The following is a 20,004-nucleotide window of genomic DNA, read 5'->3' on the forward strand; positions in this document are numbered from 1 at the left end:
CTCTGTGTATTACATATTTAATAAAATGTTAAATAGTTCTACAGGAATTATGATAAAAACAAGCAATTTCTTGCTTTCTGTTTCCCATTGTTGACTGCCATTCTCCAGAAGCATTTTCCACTCTTTCGCTGTTTCTGCTGTATGTGTCCATATTTCTAACCAGGCTGATACTGCATTTTTGTTATTTCTCAGTTTTAGATATTATTTACTTCTTCCTCCTCCCATCTTCTCAACAAGTTCTGTTATGAAATTTGATTAGATTAAAAGTCAGAGCTTGCATTTTTAAGACTATGTAAACATTCTCCGCCGAGCCGTGGAGTATACCATAATTACATTTCCTTCCTTGTACAACCATGTTCCCTGGAGTCAAAATTGTCTCATTTTTTTGCCTTGTTTTCAAAGGACACACCACTAACTTACCCTCGAATTTTGTGCCAGAAGGATAACTCTCGTCTCACTGTGTTCAAACCTCAGATCATCTATTGGTTGCACTTCTTTCTTGGTGACCTCCCTCATGGAGCCCTCTGTCCTCCTGCTGCCACCTGAACAGGTTGCTCCCAGGCTGCTGTGTTCTCTCTTCAACACCATCCTGACAATGACCTTCACCTAGCCTCTGTGTTGGATGCCTTGTTTCTTAGACACCATTTCAGATGTATTCCTTCCTTTGGGCAATTACACTGCCAGTAGCTGTGTGTAAGCGTAATAGTAAATTTTCTGAAACTCTTCCTGTTTCAGAATGTTCTCCCTTCATGCTTGGCTGATAAAGTTCATGGATATAGAATTCTTGGTTGGAAGTCATTTTCTCTGAGTATTCAGGAACTATCTGTTGCCTGATGAATTCTGATGCTGCTGAGAAGTCCAATACCATTCTGATCCATGATCCAGGTTCCATATGACCTGTTTTTCCATTCTGGAAGCTTTGAGAGTTTCCTCTTTGTTCACATAATTCTGGAATTCTGTAATGGCTGGCTTTGGGATGGGTCTTTTCTCATGCGTGAGCCAATGTGAACATTTGGGAAACATTTTTGAGCATCAGTTCTCAAAATGATCCCTGAGATCCTGGGATTCCTTTCCCTAAAGGTCCATAACGTCACCATTTTCCTAAAAATACTTAGACATTTGGATTTTTTTACTTTCATTCTCTCATGAGAGTACAGTGGACTTTTCCAGAGGCTACATGACCTGTGATATCATAACCAATGGCGAGCAGAAGCAGCCATGAGAATCCAGCTGTTTTCTAGTAAGTCAGACAGTAGAGATTTGTAAAAACGTAAAACAATTCCAACACACAAAAAAGATTAGTGAGAAGAGTAGTAAAATTATTTTTCTAAAAATTTGCGGGTTTATTATTATTGAATAAATTGATATTTCAACAATTTCTCAGTTTTAATTTCTATCATGGTAAACAAAACATCATTGGGGTCCTTAGTAATTTTTAAGCGTGTAAGAGATCCTGGGACCAAAAAGCGTAAGAACCTCTGTTCTTGAATTACATCTGATATTTCCTCCTCTCCATTTTCTCTTCTCTTTTGAAGTCCTATGATTCACATTTTAGATCTCTAATTTTTCTTATTCTTCCTCTGCTATTTTCATCTTCATGTTTATTGTTCTGTTTTCTGGGAGACTGCAACTTTATTTTCCATCTCTTCTAATGAATTTTGTTTCATTTCTATGATCTGATTTTTAATTTCAAAGTACCTTTTTTTTTTTTAATACGCTCTTTGGGTGTTTCTTACGTTCCTGTTCTTATTTTATGAGTGCCGAATCTTCTCTTACGTCCAAGGATGATATGATGTTGATGATGGTGGTAGTGATGGTGATGATGATGATGATGATGATGATGATGGACTATACTTCCCTGTTCCTTGCTTTCTGCCAAGCTCTCTTTTCTCTGTTTGATCATTTTGGCTTCTGTCATTCATGTGAGAGGCTCTCCAAACATCTGGGGAATCTTCATTTGTCCTTTCCTGTTTGACGGTGAGACACCACAATGCTGACCATAAACTCTGAGCAGAAATGGAGCTTCTCATGGGGTGCTCTTCACTCCCATTGTTCTCGAACATTGTGGGGTCAAGACCTGTTTACACTCAAAATCTCTTTATGTGGATTATATCTACCAATATGTATTAGAAACTAAAACTGAATAGTTTTTAAAAACTTGATCAATTCATTCAATAATAAATCCATGTTAGTAGAAATATCTTTTCGTGAATTAGATTTTATAGACAAAAAATTTAACGAGAAGAGTAGCAGTGTCTTGCAATTTTTGCAAATCTCTAATGTTATCTGAATAGAACACAGATGGATTCTCATATGTGCTTCTGAATTCAATTTCTTGCAATCTGTTATTTTGGTTGAAGTATATAGAAGAAAACCGACCTCACACAGATATCATTGGAAAAGAGAGGAGTATTTTAACATCCTTTTCAAATAAGTGTGGCTATCCTTCTTTGATATTACACTGAAACTCAATAAGTGGTAGTTTCTTAGAGTTTTGTTGGAGTATGAAACCATACCAACGTACTCTATTGTTACTTTAAAATCTATTGGTCTGCTCTGCACTTTGAAAGGATCTTTACCAATGCTTGATTTCAAAATAGTCCGGATTTCAAACATTCCTTCCTAATATTCCTATCAAAACATTCCCCTTATAAGATTATTATTAGTTTGGAAAATATAATTCTGATGTTTGTGTCAATGTCTTCTATAGAAAGATGAGAGTGGTTAAATTAAGGATAGTTGAAATCTAATCATTGGGACCTGAACACTGGATGAAGTAAGAGAGAAGGCTGAAGACAAACAATAGCCAAAGAAGCAACACTTCCGGGCCAGTGCTTTCCACTACTACCAGATGGAGCGCTCTGGGAGTAGGTTTTGTGTCCACGTCTTTCAAGATAAATCCTCTTTCTGAGCACCTAAGAATTTTGAGCAGAATCCATTATGTTACTTCTCATAGCTTAACAGACATACCCCTGATATTTATATTTAACTCCCTGTGTTCTACACGTTATGCTCATCAAGCTCCCCTTTGGGCTTGATGGCCTCGAGCCAGAGTGGACTTGCTGATGGAGGAAGTGTCTGAGGGGACCCACCCAGGCTCTAGGTATAGCTCACCTGGAAGTGAATGATTGGCATTCATTGCTCAAGAACCACAGAGCTGGGAGGCTGTTCAGACACCTTCCAGTGCCAACCCTTAATTTTAAGGTGAGGAAACCATGCTTCATAAAAGGGACGTGGCTTACCTTAGGCCACACAGTTAATAAATAATGGCCACAGCTGGGGTTGGTATCAGGGCTCTTGAATCACAGTCCTGCACTCTAAGATAAGTACATTTACTTGAAGATTTGTTTCCTGATCGACTCGAGAAAGCAGAGGGCTAGACTCATCGTGTTCTCAACACGGTACTGCCCACCTGGGGGCCATGTTTGAGTCACCTGGCCGGCTTTCCTCTACAGTCCTTTTCTAAAATAGGATAAACACACTAAACATGGGAACAGTGAGGAGGAGGAAGTAATGGGGTTTCTTTTGTGCTCTTGTCATCAGGGCTATCATCTTGAAAAAGTTGGCCCACCATCCCCTGAATGTTTGCTCTCCATTCAACAGTAATCCTTGAGAGCCTCGAGCGTCAGGCATTGTTATAGGCACTGAGGTTATGGAGTAAAGAACAGGGACAAAGGCCTCGTCCCATGGGCTTATGCTCTGATCAGGGGTGATCAGTGTTAGTAATTGAATAAACAAACAACACAGTATCAAACAAAAGACAACAAATGTTGGCAAGGATGGGAGGGACTGGAACCCTTGTACACTGTTGGTGGGAATTCAAAATGGTGCAGCCACCACAGAAAGTGGTATGGACGTTCCACAAAAAATTAAAACTTGAACTACCATATGATCCAGCAATTCTGCTTCTGGGTATTTAACCAAAAGAATTGAAATTAGGATCTTGAAGAGATATTAGCACTCCCATGTTCATTGCAGCAGTATTTACAATAGCCAAGATGTGGAAACAACCTAAGTCCATGAATGGATAAAGAAAATATGGCGTATACATGCCCTATCTATTATGTAGCCAAATAAGAGAAGGAAATTCTGCAATACGTGATAACGTGAACAAACCTTGAGACTTTATGTTAAGTAAAATGAGCCGGCCACAGAGAGATAAATACTGTATGAGTCCACTTATATGAGGAATCTAACATGGTCAAACTCATAGAATCAGATAGAACGGTGGTTACCAGGGGCTGGAGGGTAGGAAGAAATGAAGGAATAGCTAATCAACAGGCATAAAGTTTCAGTTAAACAAGATGAATAAATTCTAGAGACTGCTGTTAACAATAATATATTGTACATTTAAAAAATGTGTTCAGAGGGTAGAGCTCATGTTAAGTGTTCTTACACAAAATAAAATTTAAAAAGCCCATTTTGCTAAAAAAAAAACCCACCTTAATGAGATTACAATAGAAACTCATACCATAATATATTATCACTTAATAAGAAATGTTCATGTGAAAAATAATAAAGTATTGGTTTTACTGAAGAACGAAACAAAATGAAAACAACAGAATAGGACATTGTATTATGTGATACAATGCAAATAAAGAGGGCAAATGATAGAGAGCAAATGAGGCTAGGTGGGGGTGGGAGAGCATTGGAGCAGTCATGGAAGGCTCTCTGAGGAGGAGATATGAGTGTGGGGAGGTTGGAAGAGAAAGTCCTTTAAGAAATTAGTTATGAGTTCAGGACAGAATGAGCTTGGTGTGTTCTTGAGTGAGGTACACAAAGGAAGCCACTGTGGCTAGAGTTTGGTGAACAACAGGGAGTGTGGGAGATACAGGAGGAAGACTAACTGTAAAATAGGCCACGTACCATGGGACTACAGATGGGGCCACGGAACATGGTATATCGGCCACTGAAGATACTCCATACAGACCAGAAACAGGACTGTCCTTCTAGAGCTGCAGCTTAACGGGCTGGCGTCTTGGTTTCTCATTCCATCGCTGTAACTAATGAACATCTCTACATGTACATTAGCAGGAAGGAGTGACTCATCCATTATGTTTTGTACTCAAAGCTAAAATTTGAGTCATTCTATCCTTAGGTTTTGGGTATTTTCTCCTTTCCCCGCATTCCAAATATTTCCTCCTTTTTGAGTAGGACTATGAAAAAGAAAATGATACCATTTCTCACTCCAGCTCAAGTCCCTTGTTTAGGTGGGAAATTAGAGGAAACACTGTCACTTTTACAGCATATTACATGTAAAATTTTCTGACCACTGATGCGGACTTGAAGGCAGTAACTGTATTTTTGACCTTGAAGATTCTGTTGCCTTAGACACAGAATGAGATTCAGGAAGGAGGCCTCTCCCCTTCTGGTCTACGAAAGACCCTAAGCACCGCTTCCTCTCCCCACCCACAGACCTGGGTCAGCTAGCATTTTAACTTGTTGCATCCAGAGGCACAAGTGCACATGAGAACAAAAATGGGGTGAGGTTCACGGCACTGAATGTTCCAGTAATTTCACTGATACAATAGCAGCGGCCTTGAAAAGTCCACTTAAAAAAGCCTGCGGGTAAAAATATTTCCACCATCGTGCAGAAGTTAAAGACACTTTGGTGGTATGAAAACGCACTAAAAGAAAAGAACACTGCCCCCACCTTTCATTGCCTTATTGTTCCATGTATCGTATGAATCACTTTCTAAATTACATTTCACGGGAGAAAAAGAGCATGGCCCAAATAATTTTTTCGTCTTAAGACACATGTTACTTGCTCCGTGAAGCTTATCTAGCCCATTCTGACAAAATTAATTACATGCTCCTCAGAGTATGCATATACGACTCACTGAATCTGCTATCCAATGGTGTCATTCGTCTTTATACCACTACACCTAGCCCCGTGTTCACACACAGTAATGACTCAACACAGGTACACAAATAAAGAGAGAGTCAAAGGAAAAAGGGAAGATTTTTACTCTCATCTTTTGAGGAAGAAAGAGAGCTTCGATAGTTTAATTTGCTGTAAAAAATAATTTAATAATAGAAATTCAATATGAAGGAATGGTCTCTATTTCCTCACTCTTCATTCTTAAAGATTCAAATTACAGCTTAGACAGCTCTTCCCTATGCCAAGAGTGGGATGCTGTATAAAACAGTTGGTATTCTTCTTTACTTGGCAGCAAAAAAAAAAAAAAAAAAAAGTTTTGGGATTTTCGGGGCAAGTTAAAATGGGGCAAGTGGTTTCTTTTGACTGACCTAGTTTCCCGACCATTTGGGGACTTCTTCCAGACACCAAACCAGAGACTTAAATTTCTAGGCTGTCACAGGGATTATGAGAGAAAGACAGATTTGGCTACAAAAAAGAAAACAAAAATTAAGTATCAATTGTATTCCAAAACTTTTTATGTTTGGAGATTTTGTGAGAGAACAATTTCAATTTACTTGTTTACCAAAACTGAACAAAGACAGCACAAGGAAAGAAATTATATACTACTGCCATTTATGAACATGCATGAAAAAATTCTTAAAAAATACACACGAATCAAACTCACCAGTGCATCAATATATAAAACACCATGACCAGGTATGGTTTATTCCACTAATGTAGGTATGATTAAATCAGAATGCCTCTTAATATAATTTGCCACATTAGGAACAGAAGGAGAAAAATCATATGCTAATTTTCTTAAAGGCAGATTAAGCATTCAATAAAATTCGATATTCATTCACAATCAAACCTTAGCAAAATAGGAACAAGTGTTTCTCTAAATCCCAGAGCAAACATCTTACTTAATGGTAAGATAAAGCATTCCTGCTAATGTCAAAGAAACTAAGGATGCCAACATCTAATCAACACTGTATGGGAAGATTTACTCAAAGAAACAAGACAAGAAAAAAAAACCTGGGTAGGAAAACTATAAAGGAAGACAAAAATTTCTCACTTTCAGACACCAGTGTCAAATAGAAAATCCAAAAGAATCTATAAGCCGCTATTAGAACTGACAGAACCGCTTAGAAAGTTAATTGGACACAGTATCAACATATAAAAATCAAAAGCATCCTAGATGACAATAACTGTTAATTAAAAAATAGAAAAATATTCTAGTCAAAATAACATCAAAAGGAATAATGTTTTAAAGTTACATGTAGGAATGTGATCGAGAAATTATAAACATTATTATGGGACATTTTTAAAAGGCTTGATTGAAGAGAGATATGTTTATGGACGGGATGACTCAATATCGTAAAGACATCAGTTGTGCCAAAATTATTCTATCAATTAAATGTAATTCCAATAAAATTCCCGAGACAGCTCTTTATGGAACTTGACAAATAAAAACGAAAATCACTAGACAGTGCAAAGAGTCAAGAAAAGCTGAACCCATGCTGAAGAAGAGCAACGTGGGCTTAACAATCTAGACAGTGTGGACAAACAGACCAATGAAACAGAACACTGAACTCAGAAACAAACCCATACATCTATGTACACCTGACATGAGGAATGCGGAACTACAAATCAGCATAGAAAGCAGGTACTTTTCAACCAGTGGTGATGGGGCCATTGACTAGCCATATGAGAACAAGAAGGTGCATTTCCTACCAGATTCCATACTTCCATCAATTTTAATTAGATTGAGGACATATATGAAAAGCCAAATTTTAAGACTTTTAGGAAAAAACTAGAGTATATTTATGAACTGAGCGTAGGAGATAATCTTTCAAACACAACACAAAATCCGCATACTACAAAAAGCACATTTATTTAGTGTAGTCAAACTTATGACTTATACAGCTTCTTTTCAAAGAAACCATAATGAAAGTTAAAAGACAAGTCTCACACTAGGAGATGATTTGCAACTCACATAACCCACAAGGATCACTAGCCAAAACTCATCAAGAACTCTTATACAACAATAAGAAAAAGCAACATCTGACAGAAAAATGGGCAATGGATACGAGCCAGAAATTCACAGAAGAAATCTAAGTGGCCAACAAGTGAAAAAAAAGATGCTCAGTCTTACTGCAATAAAATGCAAAGTAATATATCCCTCACTGGAAATTACATCACAGTTAAAAGACACAAAGTAGAGCTATAAATTTCAAAAATAATGGGGAGTGGAAAAAAAAACTCTAAGAGGCTGACACAATTTCTTCCATGTTTCAAATAAATGAAAGCATGTACATATTTTAAATAAATACTTACATTCTATAGTCATGGCAACAGAATCATACTTGGGAATGAAACACCAAGTCTTGACTTATAGTGGTCTGTTAAGCCAGTTTATAATGGCTTGCCTGAGCCAATCCTGCACCTCGCTTTCTAATTCCATGTGATATCTTGTTAGTAGCTTAAAACTCTGCTGTGATGTGAGATTTACAACAAAGAAACTGGCAAATACTATAAATTCCAGATTCCCCCTCCCTTGTTCTCACCCTGGAGGACTGGTTTACCAGCCCATCACCGTGCCCTTCTCCGGCCGGGAATGCAACTGGGAGGGGTGTATGAGGCTTCAACATTATTTGTCTAGTCTTTATGCTTTAAAGAATTTCTAAAGCAAATACGGCACAAGGAAAGGCTTTGACAGACCGGGGGTGGTTCATGGGTGTTTCTCATATTACTCTATGCTTTTCTGTATTTCGAAAATATTTCCTGAAAAACAGAATTGAATCAGCTGAATTTTTCAGGCCAGCAGAAATGCATTTTCTATTTGCCCCCTTTAATTTTAGAGATTTAAATCTTGCTGAGTTGGTCACAATAATATTACATTATGTTGAAAAACCTGGACCAGAACTAATAATAGAAACTTTAAAATTATTTCAAGCCCCAACCATAGATTTGCTAGATAGTCGTAGCTTTGAAATCTACTGATGTAGGGTATAAAATAAAGGATTCATAAGAGGCATTAACATAAAAAGTCACATCAATACTCTTACTTCATCAAATATAATAGCAAAGACATTTGAGCTCTAAATTTAGACTCCAGATTTAAGAGAAAGGAAATAAAAACGAATAGGGACAAAATAGTACAGAGAGTTCAACTGTAAAAGTTAAACAAGGGGCCGGCCCGGCGGTGCAGCGGTTAAGTTCGCACATTCCACTCCTCGGTGGCCCGGGGTTCGCAGGTTCGGATCCCGGGTGCGGACATGGCACCGCTTGGCAAAAAGCCATGCTGTGGGAGGTACCCCACATATAAAGTAGAGGAAGATGGGCATGGATGTTAGCTCAGGGCCAGTCTTCCTCAGCAAAAGAGGAGGATTGGTGGCAGTTAGCTCAGGGCTAATCTTCCTCAAAAAAAAAAAAAGTTAAACAAAATGATATTCTTAAAAATAAATAAAAAGTAATAAAAAATAAATAATAAAATAATAAAAATAATAATACCATAGGGATTTGATAAAACCAGGTATTCAAAATAGGGTAGGTAGGTTGGATTTCTAGCTCTATGTCTGAGAGCTAAGAGGATTAAATGAGATAACACATGTGCACAGGATATATAAATGTGATCTACAAAAGGGATAGGCGTGAACACGGTCCCATACAATTGTGCCACTAGACTGATGCCTCATGTAACATCGGGGTACTCATTCACTCTGACTCAGGTTTATTTCAGACGTCTGACTTCCTCATTCAGAGGCCACCCAAGAGAAAAGAACAGAGAATTAATTCAGGAATATAAAGTTCTTCTGAGTCTTCCAACTTTTGCAACTGGGGTGTGGCGTCAACGAAGCCCAGATGAAGCATACAAAGTGATAATGCACATAACGCTCTACGGCATCTGACATGAAGTGAGCACCAGATAAACAGTCATTGCCATCAACTTACAGCCAAACCAGCAGAAGGCTTAGGCCCGGGGCCTCCCGGCATCTGGACCTCGTCTCTCTTCCCAGGTTAAAGAGCCATTGGTGGGCTCTGGAAGGAGGAGCCACTTGGGGACTGAAAGGATTTGACTGCTAAATGGGAGCCTGCTTTAACGTCAACACATTACTAACGAACATGCAGACTCTGAATTCCCTAATTCCATTTTTTTAATGCCTTTTCTCTCCTTCTTATTATTGAGTTTATTTTATCTAGACAGTTTCTCAACCACTGCACATTACAAACATCTGAGGACCTTTGAAAAAACTCTGATGCCTGGCCCCACTCCAGACCAATTAATCGGAATTTCTGGGGGTAGGATCCATCATACGTTTTCTAAAAAGCTTCCCAGGTGGTTCCAGTGTGTAGCCCAGGTTGAGAATTGCTGTCTTAACACATGCAAACTGGTTTTCAAAGTCTACGGAGTCAAATGAAAAAAATGTTGCAACCCTGCCATATTTTACATCCTGGACTTCCAAAATTAAACGATGAATTGATGCAATTCAACAGACATGTCTCTCAGAGACCAGGCTTGAGCTAGGTGTTAAGGATTCCAAGGTGGCAAAGGAGATGTGGATCCTGTCCCCAAGGAGCCACATAGACCAATTTCAGTGAGCAAAGAGGGGCACAATTTATAATGGGGTTTTACCATAACAAAATCAATGTCACCACTGGTTAATATTTTGGTGTTTACTCTGTGCCAGCATTGAGGAGGGCACTTGAGGTGTATCAGCTCATTGAAGCTTCACAATAATCATATGAGCTGGATATTCCTATTGTTTCCACTCATTCCTTCACGTCACACAAGTTTGATGCTTCCTATGGACTAGGCGCTGTTTTGGGCATTTGGGCAGTAACGAGGCAGGCAGGATCCTGCCTGGGGGGGCATTCTGTGAGTGCAAGTGGGGAGGAAAGAAACAACAGACATAACCCAAAAGTCAGTCATATGGTATGCTAGAAACTGGTAAATGCCACCAGAAAAAAAAAGAGCAGAGCAGAGCAGATAAGGTGGGTGTGGGTGCTGGGGAAGCGTCATTGAGAAAGGAAGAGTTGAGCACAGACTGGAAGCGAGGGAGTTAATTATTCTACTCTATTTGAAGACTCACCCAAGGATACAGACATGGCTTAGCTGGCAAACCCAGATATGTTGGAAACCAGAGATGTCTTAACCTGGCAACTACCTGGTCTTCCAAGAAGTATCACAGTATAATAACTGATGTGCTTGCCCCACCCCCCCAGGCCCCTGTCTGTCTTGTTCACTGTGGGAAATTTCTAAGCCCAGTCTCTGCTACACATAGGCACTGAATGCATGCTTGAATTAATCATTTTAATTATTAATTAATCTGAATTAATACACGTTATGACTTAACACATATTCACTGTGTGTTTACTATGTCCTGCCCACTCCCTAGGCAGAAAGAAAAGTCTTTGAAAATCCAGGGGAGGTGGGCATGCTGCGGACGAAGCCAGCAGGTATTTTTGGGTACCCTGTTCAAGTTGTGTTGTGGAAGAAAGACGTCACTGCTTTGCCAGGGCAGAGGTCTGTTCTCTGAGGCAGGAGGATGGAGGGGGTCAGGAGATTGAATAAATGTGAGTCTCAAAGACAAACAGGGATGCTTGTAGATAGAAGACTTTGTGACATGATAGCCCACAAAAATCCACAAAGTCGAATTCAGGGACGACAGGTGCAGTTTTCCCAGGCCACGTTCATTTGAGAGAAATTCATCATGTTCCAATGTGAGAACAATCTTTTGAGTATTAACTTACCTATTAAAGTGGTAGATATCCTGTATGTTTCCAAAAAGGGCTGATCTTTCTTCTGTCCCCAGAGGAAGTTTCGTTTGGTCCCTGATGCAGTCAAGGTAATCCTGGGAAATCAACGAGAAGGATGTCTTAAACGCTCCTGTCCTGTTCCAAGTCATCTTTAGTTATGCAAGACGAGTCTTTCATATCAGTTTCAAGTAATTATTATACTAATGTGCTCATTAGCTCTGCTATGAGAATTCAGAGTCTCTTATTAATGATGATAACACTTATCTAGTTACATAATGGGGATTTTGAACAAGGAGACTGTAGTATATTAACGTATCTACCCTCAAAATGTACTAGAGCTTCCCTAGATGGATGATATAATGACCATATTTACCGAGAATGTCAGAATTTTGGCATAACAACATCACCTACTGTTTCCTGACTGATTTATATGCTAAAAAGATACTCCAAAATTCTCATAGCGGGAAACCAAAAATAAAAATTCCAAAATGTGACAGATGTTTTAAACACGACCTTTAAGTCGGAAAGCTATCAGCCGTTAAAGTATAGAACTAAATTCATCCTCAAATACCAATTTATTTTTAAAAACCACTTTTTAAAATAAAAGAAGCACATAAACTCACTTATGCTATCTAACAGGCTATGTTAATGAGCCATGGAAAACTCTGAAATGATTTTATATATTTTAACATAGAAACGATTCCCCAACAGAGCTAATGTGGGCCCAGACCCACAGTGGGTCACACGTACGTGGCTTAGAAGGTATTTGAACTGCTGAGAGAGGGTGTGATCAAGAGTTCATAACAGAGTGTTCCCCCTTTCCCCAGCAACGCTCGAAAAAAGAACTCTGTAGGAGGCAAGAAAACAGTAAAGAAAAAAGTGAAAACAGCTGAAATAACGTAAAATAAAAAATAAATACAATCCGCTGCCCTGGAATGAACAATGTAGCATGGCTCTCTACCAAACGTCACAGGGCGTTCTGCAGCGTGCAGAGGAAGCAACCCAGGGAAAAGTCAGCCAGACGGTGAAAATCCAGCATTGTGACCACATTCCAATGTTCAATGGCGAACACAGTAGTATTTAGGTGCAACTGGCGAAAGGAGAAACTGAAATTTCAGAACCATCAGATAATGCTTTCTTTTATCTTTTAATAAGCCAAATTTATTCTCTTGTGCTTTTAATGTTACTCAAATGAAAAACAGGCTGGGCTTCATCATAAATTTTCTCAGCAAATTTCACAGATTGCATCAAACAACTTTCCATTCTAGCTCTTTCCTGCTAAAATCATTGTCATGCATGAACCATTTGTTCCTAAGCTCTTTTTTCGTTTAATAAGTTTTGTCGTAATATTCTTTTCTCCTTAAGAATGTGGTCATCTCCATAAGAAATTAGATTCACAGGGTTTAAGTGTAATTGGCACAACAACCTATAAAAGCAAGACCTAGCCTCCTTAACTTTTATGAATGGAACGATTATAAGGAGCTTAAGTACCTGCAGAGGGTAAAGAGTTAATGCCCAAATAAGAAATACTAAAGAAGACTAGAATTGCAATAAGAGGACATTTTGAACAACAAGGAAACCTAACCTACACTTCCTCAGAAAACTAAATGGATTCATTGATATTTTCATAAAATTACAGATGGTACCAACAAATAGGCTAATATTTAACTTGCATTGAATGCTTATCTTTGATAGTTGTTTACTATTTTGACATTTTAAAAGGACACGTCATGTGCAAAATTAAGAAAGTCAGAAGGCTATACATGGGTATGAAATGAAAAGGTCAAACAGAAGGATATGGATGGGCATGATTCACACCCTATGGAAGGATGAAGGGTGGGGCAGAGATGACCCACATGTACCGACTTCACCTGGCTGGCTGCAACAGATGGTGTAACTAGAAAATGAGTTCAAAGCTTGCTCATTTCTAACTTAGAGTTCGAAGCTTGCTCATTTTTAGAAACCTGATACTAAATTCTTCATGTGAGGGGAAGATTGAGTTAAGGGGCTTGAAGAATTTCATCTGGGGTTAGAGACAGAGACCTGGCCCACTTCCAACAAATGATGGCCCATCTCCAAAGGAAAGAGTTTCAAAACCCCAGAGTCCATGGTAGAGAAACGAGATTTTAAAAGCTGTTTCTTTTTTGAAATTGCTGAGAAAATAGATTGTTAGGAGTCCACATTTTTGTAGGCCACTCTAGAAAACAGATCAAAGTCTTATGGCCACAAATTGTTCCCTCTACTGATCATAATTAAGTCTTTTAAATGCGATACTTTAACCCTAACCCAGTTACTGAAAACTACTGTAGCATGCCCTGCATTAACAGCTGTCATCATCTGAAACCAAAATGAGAGGTTGGCAGCTCAGTGATAATAACAGTTCATTCTGTGCTCAAATGACAGAGTAAAGGCACCAGAGAAATTTATTAGAGCCTGTCACGCTGCTTATTAGTTTTATTGGCTTGATGTCAGCACCTATGGCTACCCCACAGTTAACAATGAAGGACCAATTTAAAACTTTTGCACTGAAAACAACTATTCTCCAAGACGATCTAAGAATTCCCTGTATTTTGGGGAGGGTTGGGGAAGGAAGAGAGAGAAAAGAGCTTTGCACCACGTGAAAAATTTTCTATTATACTATTTGAAATTTCACCTGAAGTATTTTTAATCAGTTTATGTCCTTAAGATCTCCACCACTGTAAGATGTGTACACGAGTATCCTCTTCTCATTAACTTTTTCATTCCTTATAATGGCAGTTATTGACAATATCCAAGTGAAGCCTAACTCGGTGCTATGTGAAGTGTGGTAGAAGGGCAGGAGCCAGTGTGCAAACTGTTCGTTACTGATCGGCTCCAAGATAAGTGCAGAAATCAAGAGCAAGCATGTAGAAACTTTTACAGCACTTGACAGAACGATGTTTGTTGAATCTAATGATAAATTTGTATTTTGCATGTCTGATTAATTTGTATTATGCTTGTATTTTGCATGTCTGATTTCTTCTCTTTTATGTTTCTAGTAATTCATTTTTTATTATATTTTACATAAGTGTTAGTGTGTGACTGATTGGCACACGTGTGCACACACACACATTCCCTCACCACAGACTGTTTGAGAAGTCCTGGTCTAGATGACCACTCAGCAGAAACACCAGAGAAAAGATGCTGCCAGAACTGGGACAGAATTCAAATTCAATGTCCTTGGTAGCTTGCCTTATTTCTTTAATTTTTGGGTTTTTTTTTTTTTTTTTTTTTTTTTTGCTGAGGAGGATTGGCCCTGAGCTAACATCTGTGCCAGTCTTTCTCTATCTTGTATGTGGGCTGCTACCACAGCACGACTGCTGACGAGTGGTATAGGTCCAGGCTTTGGAACAGAACCTTGGCCGCCAAAGTGGAGTGCTCCAAACTTAACTACTAGGTCATGGGGCTGGCCCCTCACCTTATTTCTTTAAGGTGCCCAGAAAGAATTAAGTTAATGCCCCCCCATCTCCCTTTTTCCTCTAAAATAACATTTAAAACATCTAAAAATTATAACCTGCTTAACAGGATAATGAAGATAAACCATAAGAAGAAAAATGATATTTATTTAGAATCAGAAAGCCTCAATACTTTATACCACTTCCACTCTTCTTTCTCTTGTAGATAGTCTCATAGAAACAACAAAAAAGGTTCTGTTCCTAACGTCTCTTGCTCACATTTCAAAATTCTACCTAGTGGTTTTATGGTTTACTCTTTTTGGTCTAGTTTCTGTTGTTACCACTTCCAAATTCCAAGCCCTTTGCTATAACTCCTATGTAAGATTTTTGGTCTTTATTTTGGAGAAAGCCTCTTTTTCTGGTTCTCCAATCCCTCCACCTTTTCTAGAAAGTAGTCATCTGTTCATCCCCAAACCTGCCCTCCACATTTCATGGGTTACACTGGGGATGCCACTGATACTACGACAACTCACATTTGTTTATCACTTTGCAGTTTAAAAGCACACTCACATTCATTCATACAAACCCTCCTTCCCTTCTCTTTTTGAGACATAAGAAGCGTGCCAAGTTCTCTTTTACAAGCTCGGAATTTAAAAGATGAATAAAACATGACTGCCTCCCCCAAGGAGCTCCCTCTGTAGTTGAAAGACAAGTGTAAACAAGCAAGCACAATGCAGTTTTTAGGCAGCACGAGTGATCAATGCTCAGTACACTAGTCCCCCCGTATGCACGGTTTCTGTTTCCTTCAGTCAACCGAAGTTGGAAATGTTAAATAGAAAATTCCAGAAATAAAGAATCATAAGTTTTAAATCACATGCTGTTCTGAGCAGTGGGACGAAATCTCATATGGTCCCACTCAGTCCCACCTGGGACATGAATCATCCCCTTGTGCAGGGGACCCACTCTACACAGCAGGCACCCATTAGTCACTTGGTAGCCATCTTGGTTACTGGATCCACTGTCGTGGCATGGTGGTGCTTGTGTTCAAGTCACCCTTATTTTACTTAATAATGGTGCCAAAGCCGACTTTATTATTAGTTATTATTGTTAATCTCTTATTGTGCCTAATTTATAAATTAAAATTTATCAGAGGTATGTATATAGGAAAAATTTTGGTATATACAGTTGGGTGCTATCCATGGTTTCAAGCATCCACTGGGGGTCTTGGAATATATCCCCCATGGATAATGGGAGACCACTGTACATAGAGAGAGGAGGCAGAGGAGAAAAAGTCAATTCCAGGATAGGCAGAGGCTTTATAGAGGTGGTGATGATGGCGCTGCATCTTTAAGGATGACTAGGAGTCTGAATGGAGAGAAAGGAGTAAGAAGGAAGAGAGAAAAGAGTAAACAGAGGCCCAGGGTAAGGAAAGGCAGGGCACAGTCAGGACACTGAAAGGAGCTGAGATGGGATAGAGGGAGCAGGGCAAGCGCATGTGCACACAGACCCTGGAGGTAGGGCTGCGAGGCGAGGTGAGGCTGGAGCCAGGACAGGACTGTTCATGGAGAATCTCTTCTCTCACTTTCTACTCCGACGAGGAAAGGTACCATTCTTGCTCCCAGCAAGGACATTTCTCATCCACCGTGGCAGTGACTGAATTAAGACACAGCGAGAGCAACCCCTCATCTCCTCATCCTTTTGGCTGCACCATGACACGAGCTGGGTGGCTCCTTCTGGGGAGAAGGATTGATCAGCTTTCATCCTTCCTTCTGATTTTCTTTCCCAGGTGTCTGGGGAGGTAAAACTAACCCAGGGCTGCTCCTGCTAGCCAAGCCTGCAGACGCCTTGGCAGGGTGGTTCTCGACCTTTCTGGCTCGCTGGAACTCTCTGTACTGGACTTCCTCAAACTCACATGAAATATAGAAAAAGCTACCTCCGGGGATTTGTGGAGGAAAGGAAACAAGGCCTATCTTTGGGCCTAGCTCATGTGCACAGGAGGTCTTCACGTGGCTCCGGCTCACTCATGTTGTTCTTGTTAGAGTCAAAGCACTGATAAGAAATCCGGGTTTTATTTCCCAGCGATGGTCCTCTGCACACGTGGCGCCCTTAGGGAACATCACGAGGGACAGGACTGGTTCAGAATCACAGGCCGCTGCTCACATACGCACTCATGCCCCTTCTCTTCCCATTCCTGAGGGAACTGAGCAGAAGAGGGTGGCAGTGTGGGAGGGAAGACTGTGTCAGTTTTGGACACATAAAGTCTGGGGTCACTGTAGGACATCCCCCAACGAGGGGTTTGCTGGGCATAGAATCTGGAAAGAAAAATCAGATTGCTCCGACAGCTCTTTGGGGAGCTAGAAGTGCCTGACTGTGCAGCTTTGGGCTCCATCTTAGGCAGCACTGACAGAACAGCGGGGCCAAAATGTCCTCTCATGACTCAGGCCCCAGGGCCATGTCAAATGCCTGGCCATGAAGAAGCACTTCAGAGCTGCTAGCTCAGGGCTAGCAAACTGCAACCTTGGTGGGGGTCAGCAGACCATGGCACCGCCAGGGGGTCTCCCACATTGCAGTGAGAACACCAAAAGGCCCTTACAAAAGAAATTAGCAAAGCAAATTCAGAGCTGTAAGGCCTTGGGTGGCAGAGATGCTGATGGGAGATGGCACCCTTAGGTGAGAGCAGTGGGCAGGGTCTTCCTACAGTTCCAAGGACCCTGGAGCACAGAGCTAGACATGTGGTTCCCACCTCTTTCAGAGACAGTCTCAGGGAAACTGAGGGACAATGGAGTCCTGAGTCCAGTGACTAGAGAAAGTTACAGACTGCTTTAGAAGTGGGGTAATAGAGGAGCATCAGTTTTGAGATGTTGGGCTGTAAGGAGAGTGGTGGGGCAGTAACTGGAAGAGACGTAGGACCAGGGAGGATCTACTGATTGATCCATCCATCCATCCACATGTCCACCCATCCATGCATCCATCTATCCATGCATCCACCCACCCATCTGTCCATGCATCCACCCCCGCATCCATCCATCCATCCACTAACCCATCTGTCTATCCATGCATCCATCCACCCACCCATCCATGCATCCATCCATCCACCCATCCATCAACAGACTGGTGGTTGGTACAGGGAACAAGAAGGTGGAGGGAGGAATCCTGGAGTGACAAGAGGGTAAAAACAGACAATGGAGAGCACAGAAGATGACAGGTGACTGTTAGAGCCAAGGTGAAGGGATGAGAAAAGAAGCAGAGGACAGGAAGATAAGCACCTCCCTGGGAAGTCTGGGCAGGGAGCACTGTCTATCCGAGTGGGATGGGGAATGGCCAAGTTGACACTGGTCAGCTTCATTTTATGTTGTAGACAACAAAATTCTCACAAGTCAGAGCATATGAAGTCAAAAGTTCCTCTCTCCTGAAGGACCCCCCCTTTCCTCCCCAGATGTCACTCTCCAGAGGCACCTCTGGTTAATGATGTGGTATGCATGCTTCTAGGCTCTCTTCTGGGGCATAATCATATTTGTCAAAAATGAGATCTTATGTTTGATTCACAGTTTTGTTTTTCCACTCAACGTAGGTAAACCCACATAATTCCTATATGTAAACCTAGGTCTTCCTCATTCTTTACTACGGTTGCACTGTGTTCCATTCAATAGCTTTATTATAATCTACTTAATAAAGGTTTTTGGGGGGCACATCCTATGTGCCAGTTACTGTGTGAAAGGGGGCATTCAGAAACGAGTAAGATATGGCCCCTGTCCGTCTAGGTGCTCACAGAGAGTAAGGGAGAAAGACATGGAAAAGAAGTCAGTCAGCCTAACGATTTAAGAGTTGTAAGAATTATTTACAGAGTGCTGTGACGGTATAGAAGAATACATTTTTGAATAAAAGAAACCCTTTATCTTACTTCCCAATCAGCCACTAAATAGGGTTTATAGTAAAATTTCCTGCTGTAGGCTGCAGATAAAGTATCAGAAGTCTAATCTTCTAATCTTTAATCTCTTTTCTCTTCTTTCTCTATCTACATCCATGGGGAGGAAGGCACAGCCACAGAAATGGGAGCTGGGGGTCCCTGGCCATTCCATCAGGCTGGAAACAAAAGCTCTTATTGTGGGAACGACGTTTTCCCTGAGTCTACATAACATAGGCCCCCCAGCGCCGCAACAGAGCACCATATTGAAAATACAATATATCATCAACTTGACAATCTTTCTGCCAACATTGCTTGGGGGGGGTGATGAAGAATGGGGGAGAGGAGGAGACAGGAGGAGGCGGGAGGAGAGAATAGATGGGGGAGGGAAGGGGGAAGAGAAGGGGAAAAAAGAAGGAAGAAAATGAGGGGAATTGCAAAAAAAAGAGGGGGAAAGAAAAGGGAGGGGGAGAAAGGGAGAAGAAAGAGTGAGAAGGGAGAAAGAAGAGAGAGGAGACAGAGAAGAGAAAGAGGAAAGATTAAGTAAGAGAGAAAGAGAAAGACACACACCTACGCATCTTGAGAGAGGGAGGGAGGGAGGGAAGGGGGGAGGAGAAGAAGAAGGGGGAGGAGGAAAGAGGGAGGAAGAGAAGAGGGAGGAAAGAGGGGAGGGGAGGAGGAAAGAGGAGGGAGGGGGAAAGAGGAGAGAGGAGGGAGGAGGAGAGGAGGGGAGAAGGGGGAAGGGGAGGGGGCAAGAGAGAAAGAGCAAACTCAAAGTTAAAAGCAGCTTCTGTTGTTGCTATGACATCAGTTCTCATTCAGAGTTTTCCTAATCAAAGGCATGGAGGCCGATCTAAAGTGGCGATCTGTACAAATCAGTGTGAATGGCTCTGAGATATCTGAGTAAAAGAATAAAACAAAACTGGGAGGTTTCAGCCTCATTTACCTTCCATAATACTTTCAAGACAGAAGACCTCGGTAAACAATGTCAGGCATGGCCTGCTTGTTAAGCTGTGACAAATGATACATGTGCCTGTTGGGTCCCTCTATTGTTTCACGTCTTCTTG

General features: G+C 40.7%; 1 protein-coding gene across 8 annotated transcripts in view; it reads right to left on the bottom strand.

Moving 5' to 3' along the window:
* PLEKHG1 (pleckstrin homology and RhoGEF domain containing G1) overlaps positions 1-20,004 on the bottom strand; it is a 222,976-nt gene that overhangs the window by 49,824 nt on the left and 153,148 nt on the right. For all 8 annotated transcript variants that reach the window (XM_023632922.2, XM_023632923.2, XM_023632921.2 and 5 more), the window contains one exon: positions 11,615-11,715. In XM_023632922.2, coding sequence (XP_023488690.2) covers positions 11,615-11,715 — 101 coding nt within the window. The remainder of the gene's footprint in view (positions 1-11,614; positions 11,716-20,004) is intronic.

The sequence above is a fragment of the Equus caballus genome, chromosome 31, assembly GCF_041296265.1.
Source record: "Equus caballus isolate H_3958 breed thoroughbred chromosome 31, TB-T2T, whole genome shotgun sequence".
Lineage (NCBI taxonomy): Eukaryota > Metazoa > Chordata > Mammalia > Perissodactyla > Equidae > Equus > Equus caballus.